General features: G+C 41.8%; 1 protein-coding gene across 1 annotated transcript in view; it reads left to right on the forward strand.

Moving 5' to 3' along the window:
• The window catches only part of LOC128698699 (uncharacterized), a gene marked incomplete at its 5' end in the record, with an annotated part of 173,883 nt that overhangs the window by 78,479 nt on the left and 77,474 nt on the right, over positions 1-17,930 (forward strand). Inside the window, one exon of the mRNA XM_070097824.1 lies at positions 4,182-4,791. Coding sequence (XP_069953925.1) covers positions 4,182-4,791 — 610 coding nt within the window. The remainder of the gene's footprint in view (positions 1-4,181; positions 4,792-17,930) is intronic.

Consider the following 17,930-nt stretch of genomic DNA (forward strand, 5'->3'; position numbering starts at 1 on the left):
CACTACCACTACTTCTACTACTACTAGCAGCATTATCACTACCACTACTTCTACTACTACTACTACTACTGCTGCTGGCGCTGCATTGTCACTGCCACTGCTTGCTGCTGCTGCTACTGGCGGCGGTTGTCACTGCCGCTGCCACTCACTGCTGCTGCTGCTGGCGGCAGTCGTACGCTACTGCTGCCACTGCTGCTGCTGCTGCTGCGGCGTTATCACTACCATTATCGTATCACTGCTTCTTTCTCACTGCTGCTGCGGCTGGCAGGTATCTTCTACCGCAGCTGCTACTGCTACTGCTGCAGCATATCGCTGCTACTGCTGCTGCTGCTGCTGCTGCTGCTGCTGGCGGCGTTATCGCTGCCACTGCCACTGGCTGCTGCTGCTGCTGGCTGGCGGTTATCGTCTACCATTGTCGCTGTCCATGCTCTGCTGCTGCTGCTGCTGCTGCTGCTTGCAACGCAGCTGGCGGCAATGTGACTACCACTCTGCTGCTGCTACTGCCTAGCGGCATTGTCACTGCCGCTGCCAGGCTTCTGCTGCTGCTGCTGCGCTGCTGGCTGGCAACGTTATCACTGCCACTGCCGCAGGCTTGCTGCTGCTGCTGCTACGGCGTTGTCCTGCCACGAGCTGCTGCTGCTGGCAGCGGCATTGTCACTGCTGCTGCTGCTGCTGGCGGCGGATTGTCGCTGCCACTGCTGCTGCTGCTGCGCTGCTGGCGGCGCGGTCCGCCGCAGCTGCTGCTGCTGCTGCTGCGGAACGTTATCACTGCCTGCTGCTGCTGCTGCTGGCGGCATTGTCACTGCCGCTGCTGCTGCTGCTGCTGCTGGCGGCGGTCGCTGCCTGCTGCATGCTGCTGCTGGAACATTGTCACTGCCACTGCCTTGCTGCTGCTGCTGCTGCTGGCGGCGATTCATACCGCTGCTCGCTGCTGCTACTGCTGCTGGCGGCGTTGTCACTGCCACTGCAGCTGCTGCTGCTGCTGCTGGCAGCATTGTCGCTGCCTGCTGCTGCTGCTACTGGCGGCGTTGTCACTGCCGCTGCCGCTGGCTGCTGCTGCTGCTGCGCTGCTGGCGGCGTTATCGCTGCCGCTGGCTCTGCTGCTGCTGCTGCTGCTGGCGGCGTTATCGCTAACGCTGCCGCAGCTGCTGCTGCTGCTGCTGCTGCTGCGCTGCGGCGGCGGTTGTCGTTGCCGACTGCTGCTGCTGCTGCTGCTGCTGCTGCTGCTGCAGGCTATCACTGCCGCTGCACTCTGCTGCTGCTGGCGGCATTGTCACTGCCTGCTCGGCTGCTGCTGCTGCTGCTGCAAGCGCGCTGCTGGCGGCATTGTCACTGCCACTGCTTCTGCTGCTGCTGGCGGCGTTATCACTGCCACTGCTACTGCTGCTGCTGCTGCTGGCGGCGCGGTCCGCTGCAGGCTCTGCTGCTGCTGCTGGCAGGCATTGTCACTGCCACTGCTGCTGCTGCTGCTGCTGCTGGCGGCATTGTCGCTGCCACTGCCTTCTGCTGCTGCTGCTGCTGGCGGCGTTATCACTACGCTACCGGCTTCTGCTGCTGCTGCTGCTGGCAACATTGTCGCTGCCACTGCTGCTGCTGCTGGCGGCATTATCACTGCACTGCTTCTGCTTGCTACTGCTGCTGCTGCTGGCGGCGTTGTCGCTACCACTGCCACGCTTGCTGCTGCTGCTGCTGGCGGCGTTGTCGCTGCCGCTGCTGCTGCTACTGGCGGCGTTATCGCTGCCACTGCTGCGCTGCTGCTGCTGCTGCTGCTGCTGCTGCGGCGTTGTCGCTACCACTGGCTGCTGCTACTGCTGCTGGCGGCGTACTCAAGCTGCCAACAGCTGCTGCTGCTGCTGCTGCTGCTGCTGCTGCTGCTGCTCAACGCGTTATCTTGCTGCTGCTGCTGCTGTCACTGCAGCTATCTGCCACTGCCTGCTGCTGCTGCTGGCGCATTATCGCTGCCGCAAGCTGGCTGCTGCTGCCAGCGCTTGCGCTCCGCTGGCACTGCTTATCTGCTGCTACTGCTGCTGCTGCTGCTGGCTTAGGCCATGTTCACTGCGCTGCCACTGCTACTGCTGCTGCTGCTGCTGCTGCTGGCGGCATGTCACTGCACTGCCACTGCTACTGCTAATGCTGCTGCTGGCTGCTGCGGCTTGTCTGCTTCTGCTGCTGCTGCTGCTACTGCTGCTGGCTGGCGGTTATGTTCTGCCACTGCCACTGCTTCTGCTACTGCTCAAGCTGCTGCTGCTGCTGGCGGTATTCGCTGCCACTGCCACTGCTGCTGCTGAATGCTGCGGCGCTGTTATCGGCGCTGCCACTGCCTCTGCTGCTGCTGCTACTGCTGCTGCTTCTGCTGCTGCTGCTGGCGGCATGTTCACTGCCACTGCTGCTAATGCTGCTGCCACTGCTGCTGGCGGCGTTATCACTGCCACTGCCACTGCTTCTGCTGCTGCTGCTGCTGCTGCTGCTGGCGGTGTTCACTGCCACTGCCGCTGCTTCTGCCGATGCTGCTGCCACTGCTGCTGGCGGCGTTGTCGCTGCCGCTGCCGCTGCTGCTGCTGCTGCTGCTGCTGCTGCTGCTGTTCTGCTCTGCTGCTGCTGGCGGCGTTGTCACTGCCGCAGCTGCTGCTGCTGCCAACTGCTGCGGCGTTGTCTACTGCCTGCTTCTGCTGCTGCTGCTGCTGCTAACGGCATTATCACTGCCACTGCCACTGCTGCTGCTACTGCTACTGCGGCATTATCACTGCCACTATCACTCTTCTGCTGCTGCTATACTAGCTATCTGCACTGCTAGCAGCATTATCACTACCACTACTTCTACTACTACTAGCACTACCAGCATTACCACTACCACTACTTCTACTACTACTAGCAGCATTATCACTACCACTACTTCTACTACTACTAGCACTACCAGCATTATCACTATCACTACTTCTACTACTGCTACTACAACTACCAGCATTACCACTACTTCTTACCCTTCCTCACTTTCTCCCGTCACTGTCCTCCTCACTTTCTCCCATCACTGTCCTCACCTCACTCTTTCTTTTCTAAAAAAAAAATCGTTTCAACACTGACCATAATTTCTGAAGGGATGAACTGGTAAGCCAGTGGAAGGCCTCGGTCAGATGACCAAAAGCTCCAACGACGGGTCATCATCTGACTAAGACCCGAGCCAAGAAACACTTGCCCTTTTTCCTGACGAACCTTACTTAACCTAACCTAACCATATCTCTTCTGTTATTTTGACTCGATAATGGTCCAAGTCGGACCGAAACGTCATCTTAAGCTTCTCTCTCCTATGTGCGAGTTATTTGTGTATTGTGTATGTAGCTCATTTTGTAGTCGTCACACAGTGTATATACACCCAGAAGCGCATCTCCCAATGAATAAATATTAGATGTATATATCTCTCAGTGTATAGACACTCAGCTGGTGTGTAACTCAGTGTAACTTCAAGTATTTTTGATGATAGTGTACTGGTGTAGCCTTAATCAAAATGTTATTGTTATTTTGTTTAGATTTGTTTATTAAACTTTAATTTTCAAATATGTAAGTTATACTTCAAATTGTATTTATTTCGATTTCAAAAATTAATTAAAATTGTGGGTTATAGAGAATTAAAAAAAATTAAAAGACTGGATTATAGTTTGTATCATTTTGAGGACTTTTATTTAACCTAACTCATAAAAAACACATTTAGCTTTATAAATAACTAAAAACTATTTGATGATTAATAAATCTGGCGAGCAATTATGACTGTCTTACATAAAATGTAACATAAAATGTAAATCACTTTTTTTTAAGCTTTTAGTAGATATTTCTTGTATTACCTGAGAAAAAATAAAGTATAAAAAAATGTCCAATAATTGATGTTGAAAACGACGTAAACGACGACATCGTGTTTTAGGTACAACTAATTTGGAAAAATTGTGCAACATAATCTACCGAAGACCTATTTTCTAAAGCTTCAATTAAGATTTTGCAGAAAAAAATATAAAAATGCCTCCAACACAGGATGGGTTTTACCTTTAATTAATCACTGGTAGTATACAAGCATTAAACCAAATAAATTAATTTTATTGTTAATGTGTTGGGTGCTGACGATATCTCGCTAGTTTTATCGAAATACCTGTATCTTTTTCTTCAGTTCGTTTATATAAATAATTTTGTTATAGGTAAAAGGTGCTGTGGCATGGTGGACTCCAATGCATTCTGGTCTTTATCCTTTTGGTACCAACACGTGGAGGCTGGGCGCTGATGTTTGTAACATACAAGCTGGACACACTGTAAACCTGACACTGTCAGTATGCGGGTCAGGAATGTTTACCTGCAGCTCTGGGACTTGTATTAGTCTATATAAACGCTGTGACTTGAATGTGGATTGTCCCGACCAGAGTGACGAAGCCGAGTGCTCGCTGGTAGATATACCATCAGGATACAGCATCACTCTTCCTCCACCACCAATTGATCAACAAAACGTTTTGCCTATCTATTTCACAATCAATATCTTATCATTCACCTCTATAAACACAGAAGACCTTGCTATCGTCACCGCATTTGAGCTAAAGATGCGCTGGAAGGATCCCAGACTCAAATATTTAAATCTCAAGGAGGACCGTTCCTTAAATGTTCTTTCAAGTGTGTCCGTGTCTAGAATCTGGACTCCTCAAGTGTTCTTCAGCAATGCCAGAGGCAACGTATTTTCCAACCTAGACCAAGGCTCTAGGGTTGAGTGTATTCAAGAAGGCATGTCAGTGACTGGAGGCCCTCACCTCTCAGAAGAAAGTAAGCTCTCTCTCTCTCTCTCATGTTTATACAATACCTCACTTGGGGATCATGTCACAACTCTGTTGTTGTTGTTTTGAAATATTGTTATTATTATTATTATGTATAATTTTTATTATTATTCACAAAGGAAAGGTAATTACGGTTTCATAGATTCAAGGTGTAGCAATGGCAATAAATTTAAATAAAACTTTATGTATTGAATGATGCTTAATATTAGACTTAATTAATATTAGACAATTTGAATTATTTAATTTTAAGTAGGTTGAGTAAATTTTAGAAAACCTAATGTTACCTAACCTAGGTTACTGCAGCCTAATATAACCTGTTGTAAATAATGTAATCTAACTTAGCCTAACTTAATAAGAAATCAATTTAGAGTGATACTCACATAGTAGCGTTCACAGTTAAGTCGTTAAAGGGTAAATTGGCATGTATGACTAGAAGAAATTACTCCGCCATCGTTTGATTAGCAACTCGACACATGTGTATGTTGCCTGTGATTGGTGGGTCACACCCAACTGATGTGTGATTGGCCCGTTTGTTGTCTAAATATTGAGGCCTGACTGGTCCCTCTGAGGAGCATTCTAGCAAGTATATGCCTTTTTTTTTTTTTACATTATCTACGAAATTAACAATTTACTGGCGTGTATATAACTTGAATTTTAAAAAGTAAAGTAATACTAGTCAAAAATTACTCTAGCTGTAAATTACCTAGAAACACAACATTAATTACCTAGAAACACAACATTAATTACCCAGAAACACAACATTAATCACCCAGTGTTACAAAAAACGCGATATCTAATAATGATAGAGATCAATAAATAACCAAAAAGGCACAATATCGTGACTGGAACGATACACAAATAACCCGCCCATAGAAGAGAGGAGGTTACGACGACGTTTCGGTCCGACTTTGACCATTTACAAAGTCACACTAACGAGAAGTGGAGGAGGACGGGTATATATAGGCAGGAAGAGGTAGTAGTAGTAGTAGTAGTAGTAGTAGTAGTAGTAGTAGTAGTAGTGGTGGTAGTAGTAGTGGGGAATTAAGGAGGAGGAGCCAGTCAAATACAAAGAAAGGGGAGCACTGCTAGGTGCCCACAGAGGGAGAGCAAGTACACAGAGGTGGGGGGAAGGGAAGTAATGAAATAAATAATGAAGGAACAGAAACACAAGACAGAAGAGAGGCAACCCAGAAAAGAAAAGAAAAAAAATGAAAGAGGAAAGGGGAAGAGGGAGAAGAAAAAAGGAGGAATCAGGTTAAGTCACGGGTGTTCTGAAGTTTGGAGCATTTTACAATGTAGTGGGAGAGGAAGGCATCTACAGAGACGAAGCCACGACTAAGATTCATACAAGGAAAGTTACTGAGTTTTTGTAACAAGTAGTCAGTATCCTGGTCCAATTATCCATTAGAATTTAGTAAGATTCAATAGTGCTTCGGGATTACAACTGGTAGGCTACTAACTAAAGAAATTAAAATTTAATAAGTTTATTAATAACAATAAAGTTGTCTAGGCGTATAACATCAAAGTAAATTAAAGTAATCAATTGAATATAATATAGGATACAAGTTGCTACACTTCTCTCGTGTACAGTAGTATTGTACTGAAGGTACATATCACATCTTTATGGCTTTTAAGTACCGTCTGGTACATTGTTAACATTTAATAACATAATGTTAATATATACAAGTAAGTTTGTGTGTATGTGTGTAATTGCTCTCAGTAATTCGCTATGTCTCAAGACTCGACTAGACTTAACCAGTGACTGACTAAAAGTCCTCACATAGACAAACTTCTTGACCAACCTGGCAATCAGAACAGCTTGCTTGAACAATAAAACGACTGATAAGCTGAACAGCAATATAACAAGCAACAGCAACAGAATCAGGAACAAGGAGATAATATACCGACACTAAGTAGGGATTATCTGCAGATCCTCCACAAAAGTCACAAAACTCCCACAATACTGAATCTAAGTTCAATATTAGAAAATCCCCGACTGTGACAGTACACAGATACCAGTACAAATTAGGTCAGAAGTTACAGCTCATGACCTGAGTTGCTCAGAGTGTCTATGCGACACACAACCTCAGTACAACGTCAAAAATCACTAAGTCTAGGCAATGTTCTGTAAACAGAGTTACACAGAAACAACAAGAAAGCGTCAAAGACGATCTTCCAACAAGAGCCAGCAAGGGAGAGCTGGAGAGGGACGTCTTGTTGGAAGCAACGTCAACCAGAAAGAGACCGAGAGAAGGCCAGGAAGTCTCTCACCCAGGTGAGGTGTGATCACCCAACCCTGGTCACGTGACTCTCTGTGGACTGCTGCTGCCCAGCAACTACAGAGAAGCCGGCAGAGAAACAAGCGGAGCGATAGTTAGACAAGGCCGACAGCTACTTAACACTCACGAACTATGAGCACTAAATAATATATAAATGTTACATCCTACCTAATAATATAACTAAGTCAAATAATAATATAAAGCAATATATTTACGATTTAGCTATTATCGCAAATACAGGCAATATACAATTATATGAGCAGGTAATACATTATATACATTGTGACCCATTCTAGGGTCGCAACACCCAGAAACACAATATTAATCACCCAGAAACACAACATTAATCACCCAGAAACAACATTAACAACCCAGAAACACAACATTAATCACTCAGAAACACAACATTAAAAACCCAGAAACACAACATTAATAACCCAGAAACACAACATTAATCGCCCAGAAACACAACATTAATCACCCACAAACAACATTAATAACCCAGAAACACAACATTAATCACCCAGAAACACAATATTAATAACCCAGAAACAAAATATTAATAACCCAGAAACACAACATTAATCACCCAAAACAAAACATTAATCACCCAGAAACACAACATTAATCACTAAGAAACACAGTATTAATCAACCAGAAACACAGCATTAATCACACAAACACAGCATTAATCACCCAGAAACTCAGCATTAATCACCCAGAAACACAATATTAATAACCCAGAAACACAACATTAATCATCCAGAAACACATTAATCACCCAGAAACAACATTAATCACCCAGAAACACATTAATCACGCAGAAACACAACATTAATCACTCAGAAACGGAGCATTAATCGCTCAGAAACAGTATTAATCACCTAGAAACACAGTATTAATCTCCCAGAAACACAGCATTAATCACTCAGAAAGACAGCATTAATCACCCAGAAGCACAGTATTAACTACACAGAAACACAGTATTAATCACCAAAAACACAGTATTAATCACCCAGAAACACAGTATTAATCACCCAAAGTACAACATTAATCACCCAGAAACACAACATTAATCACTCAGAAATACATCATTAATCACTAAGAAACACAGTATTAATCAACCAGAAACACAGCATTAATCACCCAGAAAGACAGCATTTATCACCCAGAAACACAGTATTAATCACTCAGAAACACAACATTAATCACACAGAAACTCAGCATTAATCACCCAGAAACAATATTAATAACCCAGAAACACAAAATTAATCACCCAGAAACATTAATCACCCAGAAACACAACATTAATCACCCAGAAACACAACATTAACCACCAGAAACACAATATTAATAACCCAGAAACAACATTAATCACCCAGAAACAACATTAATCACCCAGAAACACAACATTAATCACCCAGAAAAACAACATTAATCACTCAGAAACACAACATTAATCACTCAGAAATAGTATTAATCACCTAGAAACACAGTATTAATCACCCAGAAACACAGCATTAATCACCCAGAAAGAGAGCATTAATCACCCAGAAGCACAGTATTAACTACACAGAAACACAGTATTAATCACCAAAAACACAGTATTAATCACCCAGAAACACAGTATTAATCACCCAAAAACACAGTATTAATCACCCAGAAACACAGTATTAATCACTCAGAAACAGCATTATTCACACAGAAACACAGCATTAATCACCCAGAAACTCAGCATTAATCACCCAGAAACACAATATTAATAACCCAGAAACACAACATTAATCACCCAGAAACACAACATTAAACACCCAGAAACAACATTAATCATCCAGAAACACAACATTAATCACGGAGAAACACAACATTAATCACTCTGAAACAGAGCATTGATCACTCAGAAACACAGTATTAATCACCTAGAAACACAGTATTAATCACCAAGAAACACAGCATTAATCACTCAGAAAGACAGTATTAATCACCTAAAACACAGTACAAATCACCCAGAAACACAGTATTAATCATCCAAAACACAACATTAATCACCCAGAAACAACATTAATCACTCAGAAACACATCATTAATCACTAAGAAACACAGTATTAATCAATCAGAAACACAGCATTAATCACCCAGAAAGACAGCATTAATCACCCAGAAACACAGTATTAATCACTCAGAAGCACAGCATTAATCACACAGAAACTCAGCATTAATCACCAAGAAACACAATATTAATAACCCAGAAACACAAAATTAATCACCCAGAAACATTAATCACCCAGAAACAAAACATTAATCACCCAGAAACACAACATTAATCACTCAGAAACACAGAATTAATCACTCAGAAAAACAGCATTAATCACCTAGAAACACAGTATTAATCACCCAGAAACACAGCATTAATCACCCAGAAAGACAGCATTAATCGCCCAGAAGCACAGTATTAACTACACAGAAACAAAGTATTAATCACCAAAAACACAGTATTAATCACCCAGAAACACAGTATTAATCACCCAAAACACAACATTAATCATCCAGAAACACAACATTAATCACTCAGAAACACATCATTAATCACTAATAAACACAGTATTAATCAACCAGAAACACAGCATTAATCACCCAGAAAGACAGCATTAATCACCCAAAAGCACAGTATTAATCACTCAGAACCACAGCATTAATCACACAGAAACTCAGCATTAATCACCCAGAAACAATATTAATAACCCAGAAACACAAAATTAATCACCCAGAAACATCACCCAGAAACACAACATTAATCACCCAGAAACACAACATTAATCACCAGAAACACAATATTAATAATAACCCAGAAACAACATTAATCACCCAGAAACACAACATTAATCACCCAGAAACACAACATTAATCACTCAGAAACACAGCATTAATCACTCAGAAACAGTATTAATCACCTAGAAACACAGTATTAATCACCCATAAACACAGCATTAATCGCCCAGAAAGAGAGCATTAATCACCCAGAAGCACAGTATTAACTACACAGAAACACAGTATTAATCACCAAAAACACAGTATTAATCACCCAAAAACACAGTATTAATCACCCAGAAACACAGTATTAATCACTCAGAAACACAGCATTAATCACACAGAAACAGCATTAATCTCCCAGAAACTCAGCATTAATCACCCAGAAACACAATATTAATAACCCAGAAACACAACATTAATCATCCAGAAACACAACATTAATCACCCAGAAACAACATTAATCACCCAAAAACACAACATTAATCACGCAGAAACACAACATTAATCATCCAGAAACACAGCATTAATCACCCAGAAAGACAGCATTAATCGCCCAGAAGCACAGTATTAACTACACAGAAACAAAGTATTAATCACCAAAAACACAGTATTAATCACCCAGAAACACAGTATTAATCACCCAGAAACACAGTATTAATCACTCAGAAACACAGCATTAATCACGCAGAAACACAGTATTAATCACCCAGAAACTCAGCATTAATCACCCAGAAACAGCATTAATCACCCAGAAAGAACGCATTAATCACCCAGAAGCACAGTATTAACTACACAGAAACACAGTATTAATCACCAAAAACACAGTATTAATCACCCAAAAACACAGTATTACTCACCCAGAAACACAGTATTAATCACTCGGAAACAGCATTAATCACTCAGAAACACAGCATTAATCACCCAGAAACTCAGAATTAATCACCCAGAAAGACAGCATTAATCACCCAGAAAAACAGCATTAATCACCCAGAAACACAGCATTAACTACACAGAAACACAGTATTAATCACTCAAAAACACAGTATTAATCACACAGAAACATAGTATTAATCACCCAAAAACGCAGTATTAATCACTCAGAAACACATTATTTATCACAAAGAAAAAGTATTAATCACCCAGAAACACAGTATTAATCACCCAGAAACACAGCACTAATCACCCAGAAACACAGTATTAATCACCCAGAAACACAGTATTAATCACAAAGAAAAAGTATTAATCACCCAGAAGCACAGTATTAATCACCTAGAAACACAGCATTAATCACCCAGAAACACAGCATTAATTACCAAGAAACAGTATTAGTCACCCAGAACACAGTATTAATCACCCAGAAACACAGTATTAATCACCCAGAAACACAGTATTAATCACCCAGAAACACAGTATTAATAACCCAGAAACAGTATTAATCACCCAGAAACACAGTATTAATCGCCCAAAAACACAGCACTAATCACCCAGTAAAACAGAATTAATCATCTAGAAACACAGCATTAATCACCCAGAAACACAGCATTAATCACCCAGAAACACAGCATTAATCACCCAGACACACAGCATTAATCACCCAGAAACACAGTATTAATAACCCAGAAACACAGTTTTAGTAACTCAGAAACACAGTATTAATCACTCAAAAACACAGTATTAATCACCCAAAAACAGCATTAATCACCCAGAAACAGTATTAATCAACCAAAAACACAGCATTAATAACCCAGAAACACAGTATTAATCACCCTGAAATACAGTATTAATCACCCAATAACACAGCTTTAATCACCCAGAAACACAGCATTAATCACCCAGAAACACAGTATTAATCACCCAAAAACACATCATTAATCACCCAATAACACAGCACTAATCACCCAGTAAAACAGCATTAATCATCCAGAAACACAGCATTAATCACCCAGAAACACAGTATTAATCACCCAAAACCACAGCATTAATCACCCAATAACACAGCATTATTCGCCAAGTAAAACAGCATTAAACACCCAGAAACACAGCATTAATCCTCCAGAAACACAGTATTAATTACCCAGAAACACAGTATTAATCACACAGAAACACAGCATTAATCACCCAGAAACACAGTATTAATAACCCAGAAACACAGTATTAATCACCCAAAAACACAGCACTAATCACCCAGTAAAACAGCATTAATCATCCAGAAACACAGCATTAATCACCCAGAAACACAGCATTAATCACCCAGAAACACAGCATTAATCACCCAGAAACACAGTATTAATAACCCAGAAACACAGTTTTAGTAACTCAGAAACACAGTATTAATCACTCAAAAACACAGTATTAATCACCCAAAAGCAGCATTAACCACCCAGAAACACAGTATTAATCACCCAAAAACACAGCATTAATTACCCAGAAACAAAGTATTAATCACCCTGAAATACAGTATTAATCACCCAATAACACAGCATTAATCACCCAGAAACACAGCATTAATCACCCAGAAACACCGTATTCATCACCCAAAAACACAGCATTAATCACCCAATAACACAGCATTAATCGCCAAGTAAAACAGCATTAAACACCCAGAAACACAGCATTAATCACCCAGAAACACAGTATTAGTCACCCAATAACACAACATTAATCACTCAGTAACACAACATTAATCACCCAGAAACAGCATTAATCACCCAGAAACACAACATTAATCACCCTCACCTGGAAACACAATATTAATCACCCACACCCAGAAACACAACATTAATCACCCTCACCTGGAAACACAACATTAATCACCCACACCCAGAAACACAACATTAATCACCCTCACCTGGAAACACAACATTAATCACCCACACCCAGAAACACAACATTAATCACCCAGAAACATATTCTTAATCATCCAGAAACACAACATTAACCATCGAGAAACACAAGAAAACACATATAAGAGTGTTGCAAGGTGAAAGTTATGACAATTCAAAACTCATTGTATCTCTAGAAAGACAATGAAGTATATTTACGTTACAGCCTGTCATACACTCTGACATATTTACATTACAGCCTGCCCTATACTCTGACATATTTACATTACAGCCTGTCCTACACTCTGATATATTTACGTTACAGCCTGTCCTACACCCTGACATATTTACATTGCAGCCTGTCCTACACCCTGACATATTTACATTGCAGCCTGTCCTACACCCTGACATATTTACATTGCATCCTGTCCTACACCCTGACATATTTACATTGCAGCCTGTCCTACACCCTGACATATTTACATTGCAGCCTGTCCTACACCCTGACATATTTACATTGCAGCCTGTCCTACACCCTGACATATTTACATTGCAGCCTGTCCTACACCCTGACATATTTACATTGCAGCCTGTCCTACACCCTGACATATTTACATTGCAGCCTGTCATAAACTCTGACATATTTACATTGCAGCCTGTCCTACACCCTGACATATTTACATTGCAGCCTGTCCTACACTCTGACATATTTACATTGCAGCCTGTCCTACACCCTGACATATTTACATTGCAGCCTGTCCTACACCCTGACATATTTACATTGCAGCCTGTCCTACACCCTGACATATTTACATTGCAGCCTGTCCTACACCCTGACATATTTACATTGCAGCCTGTCATACACTCTGACATATTTACATTGCAGCCTGTCCTACACCCTGACATATTTACATTGCAGCCTGTCATACACTCTGACATATTTACATTGCAGCCTGTCCTACACCCTGACATATTTACATTGCAGCTTGTCCTACACCCTGACATATTTACATTGCAGCCTGTCCTACACCCTGACATATTTACATTGCAGCCTGTCATACACTCTGACATATTTACATTGCAGCCTGTCCTACACCCTGACATATTTACATTGCAGCCTGTCATACACTCTGACATATTTACATTGCAGCCTGTCCTACACCCTGACATATTTACATTGCAGCCTGTCATACACTCTGACATATTTACATTGCAGCCTGTCATACACTCTGACATATTTACATTGCAGCCTGTCATACACCCTGACATATTTACATTGCAGCCTGTCATACACCCTGACATATTTACATTGCAGCCTGTCCTACACCCTGACATATTTACATTGCAGCCTGTCATACACTCTGACATATTTACATTGCAGCCTGTCATACACTCTGACATATTTACATTGCAGCCTGTCATACACTCTGACATATTTACATTGCAGCCTGTCATACACTCTGACATATTTACATTGCAGCCTGTCATACACCCTGACATATTTACATTGAAGCCTGTCATACACCCTGACATATTTACATTGCAGCCTGTCATACACCCTGACATATTTACATTGCAGCCTGTCATACACCCTGACATATTTACATTGCAGCCTGTCATACACCCTGACATATTTACATTGCAGCCTGTCCTACACCCTGACATATTTACATTGCAGCCTGTCCTACACCCTGACATATTTACATTGCAGCCTGTCATACACTCTGACATATTTACATTACAGCCTGTCCTACACCCTGACATATTTACATTGCACCCTGTCCTACACCCTGACATATTTACATTGCAGCCTGTCCTACACCCTGACATATTTACATTGCAGCCTGTCCTACACCCTGACATATTTACATTGCAGCCTGTCATACACTCTGACATATTTACATTGCAGCCTGTCCTACACCCTGACATATTTACATTGCAGCCTGTCATACACCCTGACATATTTACATTGCAGCCTGTCATACACCCTCACATATTTACATTGCAGCCTGTCCTACACCCTGACATATTTACATTGCAGCCTGTCCTACACCCTGACATATTTACATTGCAGCCTGTCATACACCCTGACATATTTACATTACAGCCTGTCCTACACCCTGACATATTTACATTGCAGCCTGTCCTACACCCTGACATATTTACATTGCAGCCTGTCCTACACCCTGACATATTTACATTGCAGCCTGTCATACACCCTGACATATTTACATTGCAGCCTGTCATACACCCTGACATATTTATATTGCAGCCTGTCCTACACCCTGACATATTTACATTGCAGCCTGTCCTACACCCTGACATATTTACATTGCAGCCTGTCATACACCCTGACATATTTACATTGCAGCCTGTCATACACCCTGACATATTTACATTGCAGCCTGTCATACACCCTGACATATTTACATTGCAGCCTGTCATACACCCTGACATATTTACATTGCAGCCTGTCCTACACCCTGACATATTTACATTGCAGCCTGTCATACACCCTGACATATTTACATTGCAGCCTGTCATACACCCTGACATATTTACATTGCAGCCTGTCATACACCCTGACATATTTACATTGCAGCCTGTCCTACACCCTGACATATTTACATTGCAGCCTGTCCTACACCCTGACATATTTACATTACAGCCTGTCCTACACCCTGACATATTTACATTGCAGCCTGTCATACACCCTGACATATTTACATTACAGCCTGTCCTACACTCTGATATATTTACATTGCAGCCTGTCCTACACCCTGACATATTTGCATTGCAACCTGTATTACACTCTGATATATTTACATTGCAGCCTGTCCTACACTCTGACATATTTACATTGCAGCCTGTCCTACACTCTGACATATTTACATTGCAGCCTGTCCTACACCCTGACATATTTACATTGCAGCCTGTAATACACCCTGACATATTTACATTGCAGCCTGTCATACACCCTGACATATTTACATTGCAGCCTGTCCTACACCCTGACATATTTACATTGCAGCCTGTCATACACCCTGACATATTTACATTGCAGCCTGTCATACACCCTGACATATTTACATTGCAGCCTGTCATAAACCCTAACATATTTACATTGCAGCTTGTCATACACCCTGACATATTTACATTGCAGCCTGTCCTACACCCTGACATATTTACATTGCAGCCTGTCATACACCCTGACATATTTACATTGCAGCCTGTCATACACCCTGACATATTTACATTGCAGCCTGTCATACACCCTGACATATTTACATTGCAGCCTGTCATACACCCTGACATATTTACATTGCAGCCTGTCATACACCCTGACATATTTACATTGCAGCCTGTCATACACTCTGACATATTTACATTACAGCCTGTCCTACACTCTGATATATTTACATTGCAGCCTGTCCTACACCCTGACATATTTACATTGCAGCCTGTCCTACACTCTGACATATTTGCATTGCAGCCTGTCCTACACTCTGACATATTTACATTACAGCCTGTCCTACACTCTGATATATTTACATTGCAGCCTGTCCTACACCCTGACATATTTACATTACAGCCTGTCCTACACTCTGATATATTTATATTGCAGCCTGTCCTACACCCTGACATATTTACATTACAGCCTGTCCTACACTCTGACATATTTACGTTGCAGCCTGTCATACACTCTGACATATTTGCATTGCAACCTGTATTACACTCTGATATATTTACATTGCAGCCTGTCCTACACTCTGACATATTTACATTGCAGCCTGTCCTACACTCTGACATATTTACATTGCAGCCTGCCCTACACCCTGACATATTTACATAGCAGCCTGTCCTACACTCTGACATATTTGCATTGCAACCTGTATTACACTCTGATATATTTACATTGCAGCCTGTCCTACACTCTGACATATTTACGTTGCAGCCTGTATTACACTCTGATATATTTACATTACAGCCTGTCCTACACTCTGACATATTTACATTACAGCCTGTCCTACACTCTGACATATTTACATTACAGCCTGTCCTACACTCTGACATATTTACGTTGCAGCCTGTCCTACACCCTAACATATTTACATAGCAGCCTGTCCTACACTCTGACATATTTACGTTGCAGCCTGTCCTACACTCTGACATATTTACATTGCAGCCTGTCCTACACTCTGACATATTTACATTGCAGCCTGTATTACACTCTGATATATTTACATTCCAGCCTGTCCTACACCCTGACATATTTACATTGCAGCCTGTCCTACACTCTGATATATTTGCATTGCAGCCTGTATTACACTCTGACATATTTACATTGCAGCCTCTCCTATACTCTGACATATTTACATTACAGCCTGTCCTACACTCTGACATATTTGCATTGCAGCCTGTCCTATACTCTGATATATTTACATTACAGCCTGTCCTATACTCTGATATATTTACATTACAGCCTGTCTTACACTCTGACATATTTACATTACAGCCTGTCCTACACTCTGACATATTTACATTGCAGCCTGTCCTACACCCTGACATATTTACATTGCAGCCTGTCCTACACCCTGACGTATTTACTTTGCAGCCTGTCCTACACTCTGACATATTTGCATTGCAGCCTGTATTACACTCTGATATATTTACATTGCAGCCTGTCATATACTCTGACATATTTACATTACAGCCTGTCCTACACTCTGACATATTTACATTGCAGCCTGTCCTATACTCCGACATATTTACATAGCAGCCTGTCCTACACTCTGACATATTTACATTGCAGCCTCTCCTACACTCTGACATTTGCATTGCAGCCTGTCCTACACTCTGACATATTTACATTACATCCTGTATTACACTCTGATATATTTACATTGCAGCCTGTCCTATACTCTGACATATTTACATTACAGCCTGTCCTACACTCTGACATATTTACATTGCAGCCTTTCCTACACTCTGACATATTTACATTGCAGCCTGTATTACACTCTGATATATTTACACTGCAGCCTGTCCTACACCCTGACATATTTACATTGCAGCCTGTCCTACACTCTGACAAATTTACATTGCAGCCTGTATTATATTCTGATATATTTACATTGCAGCCTGTCCTATACTCTGATATATTTACATTACAGCCTGTCCTATACTCTGACATATTTACATTGCAGCCTGTCCTA

This window comes from Cherax quadricarinatus, chromosome 59, assembly GCF_038502225.1.
Source record: "Cherax quadricarinatus isolate ZL_2023a chromosome 59, ASM3850222v1, whole genome shotgun sequence".
Taxonomy (NCBI): Eukaryota; Metazoa; Arthropoda; class Malacostraca; order Decapoda; family Parastacidae; genus Cherax; species Cherax quadricarinatus.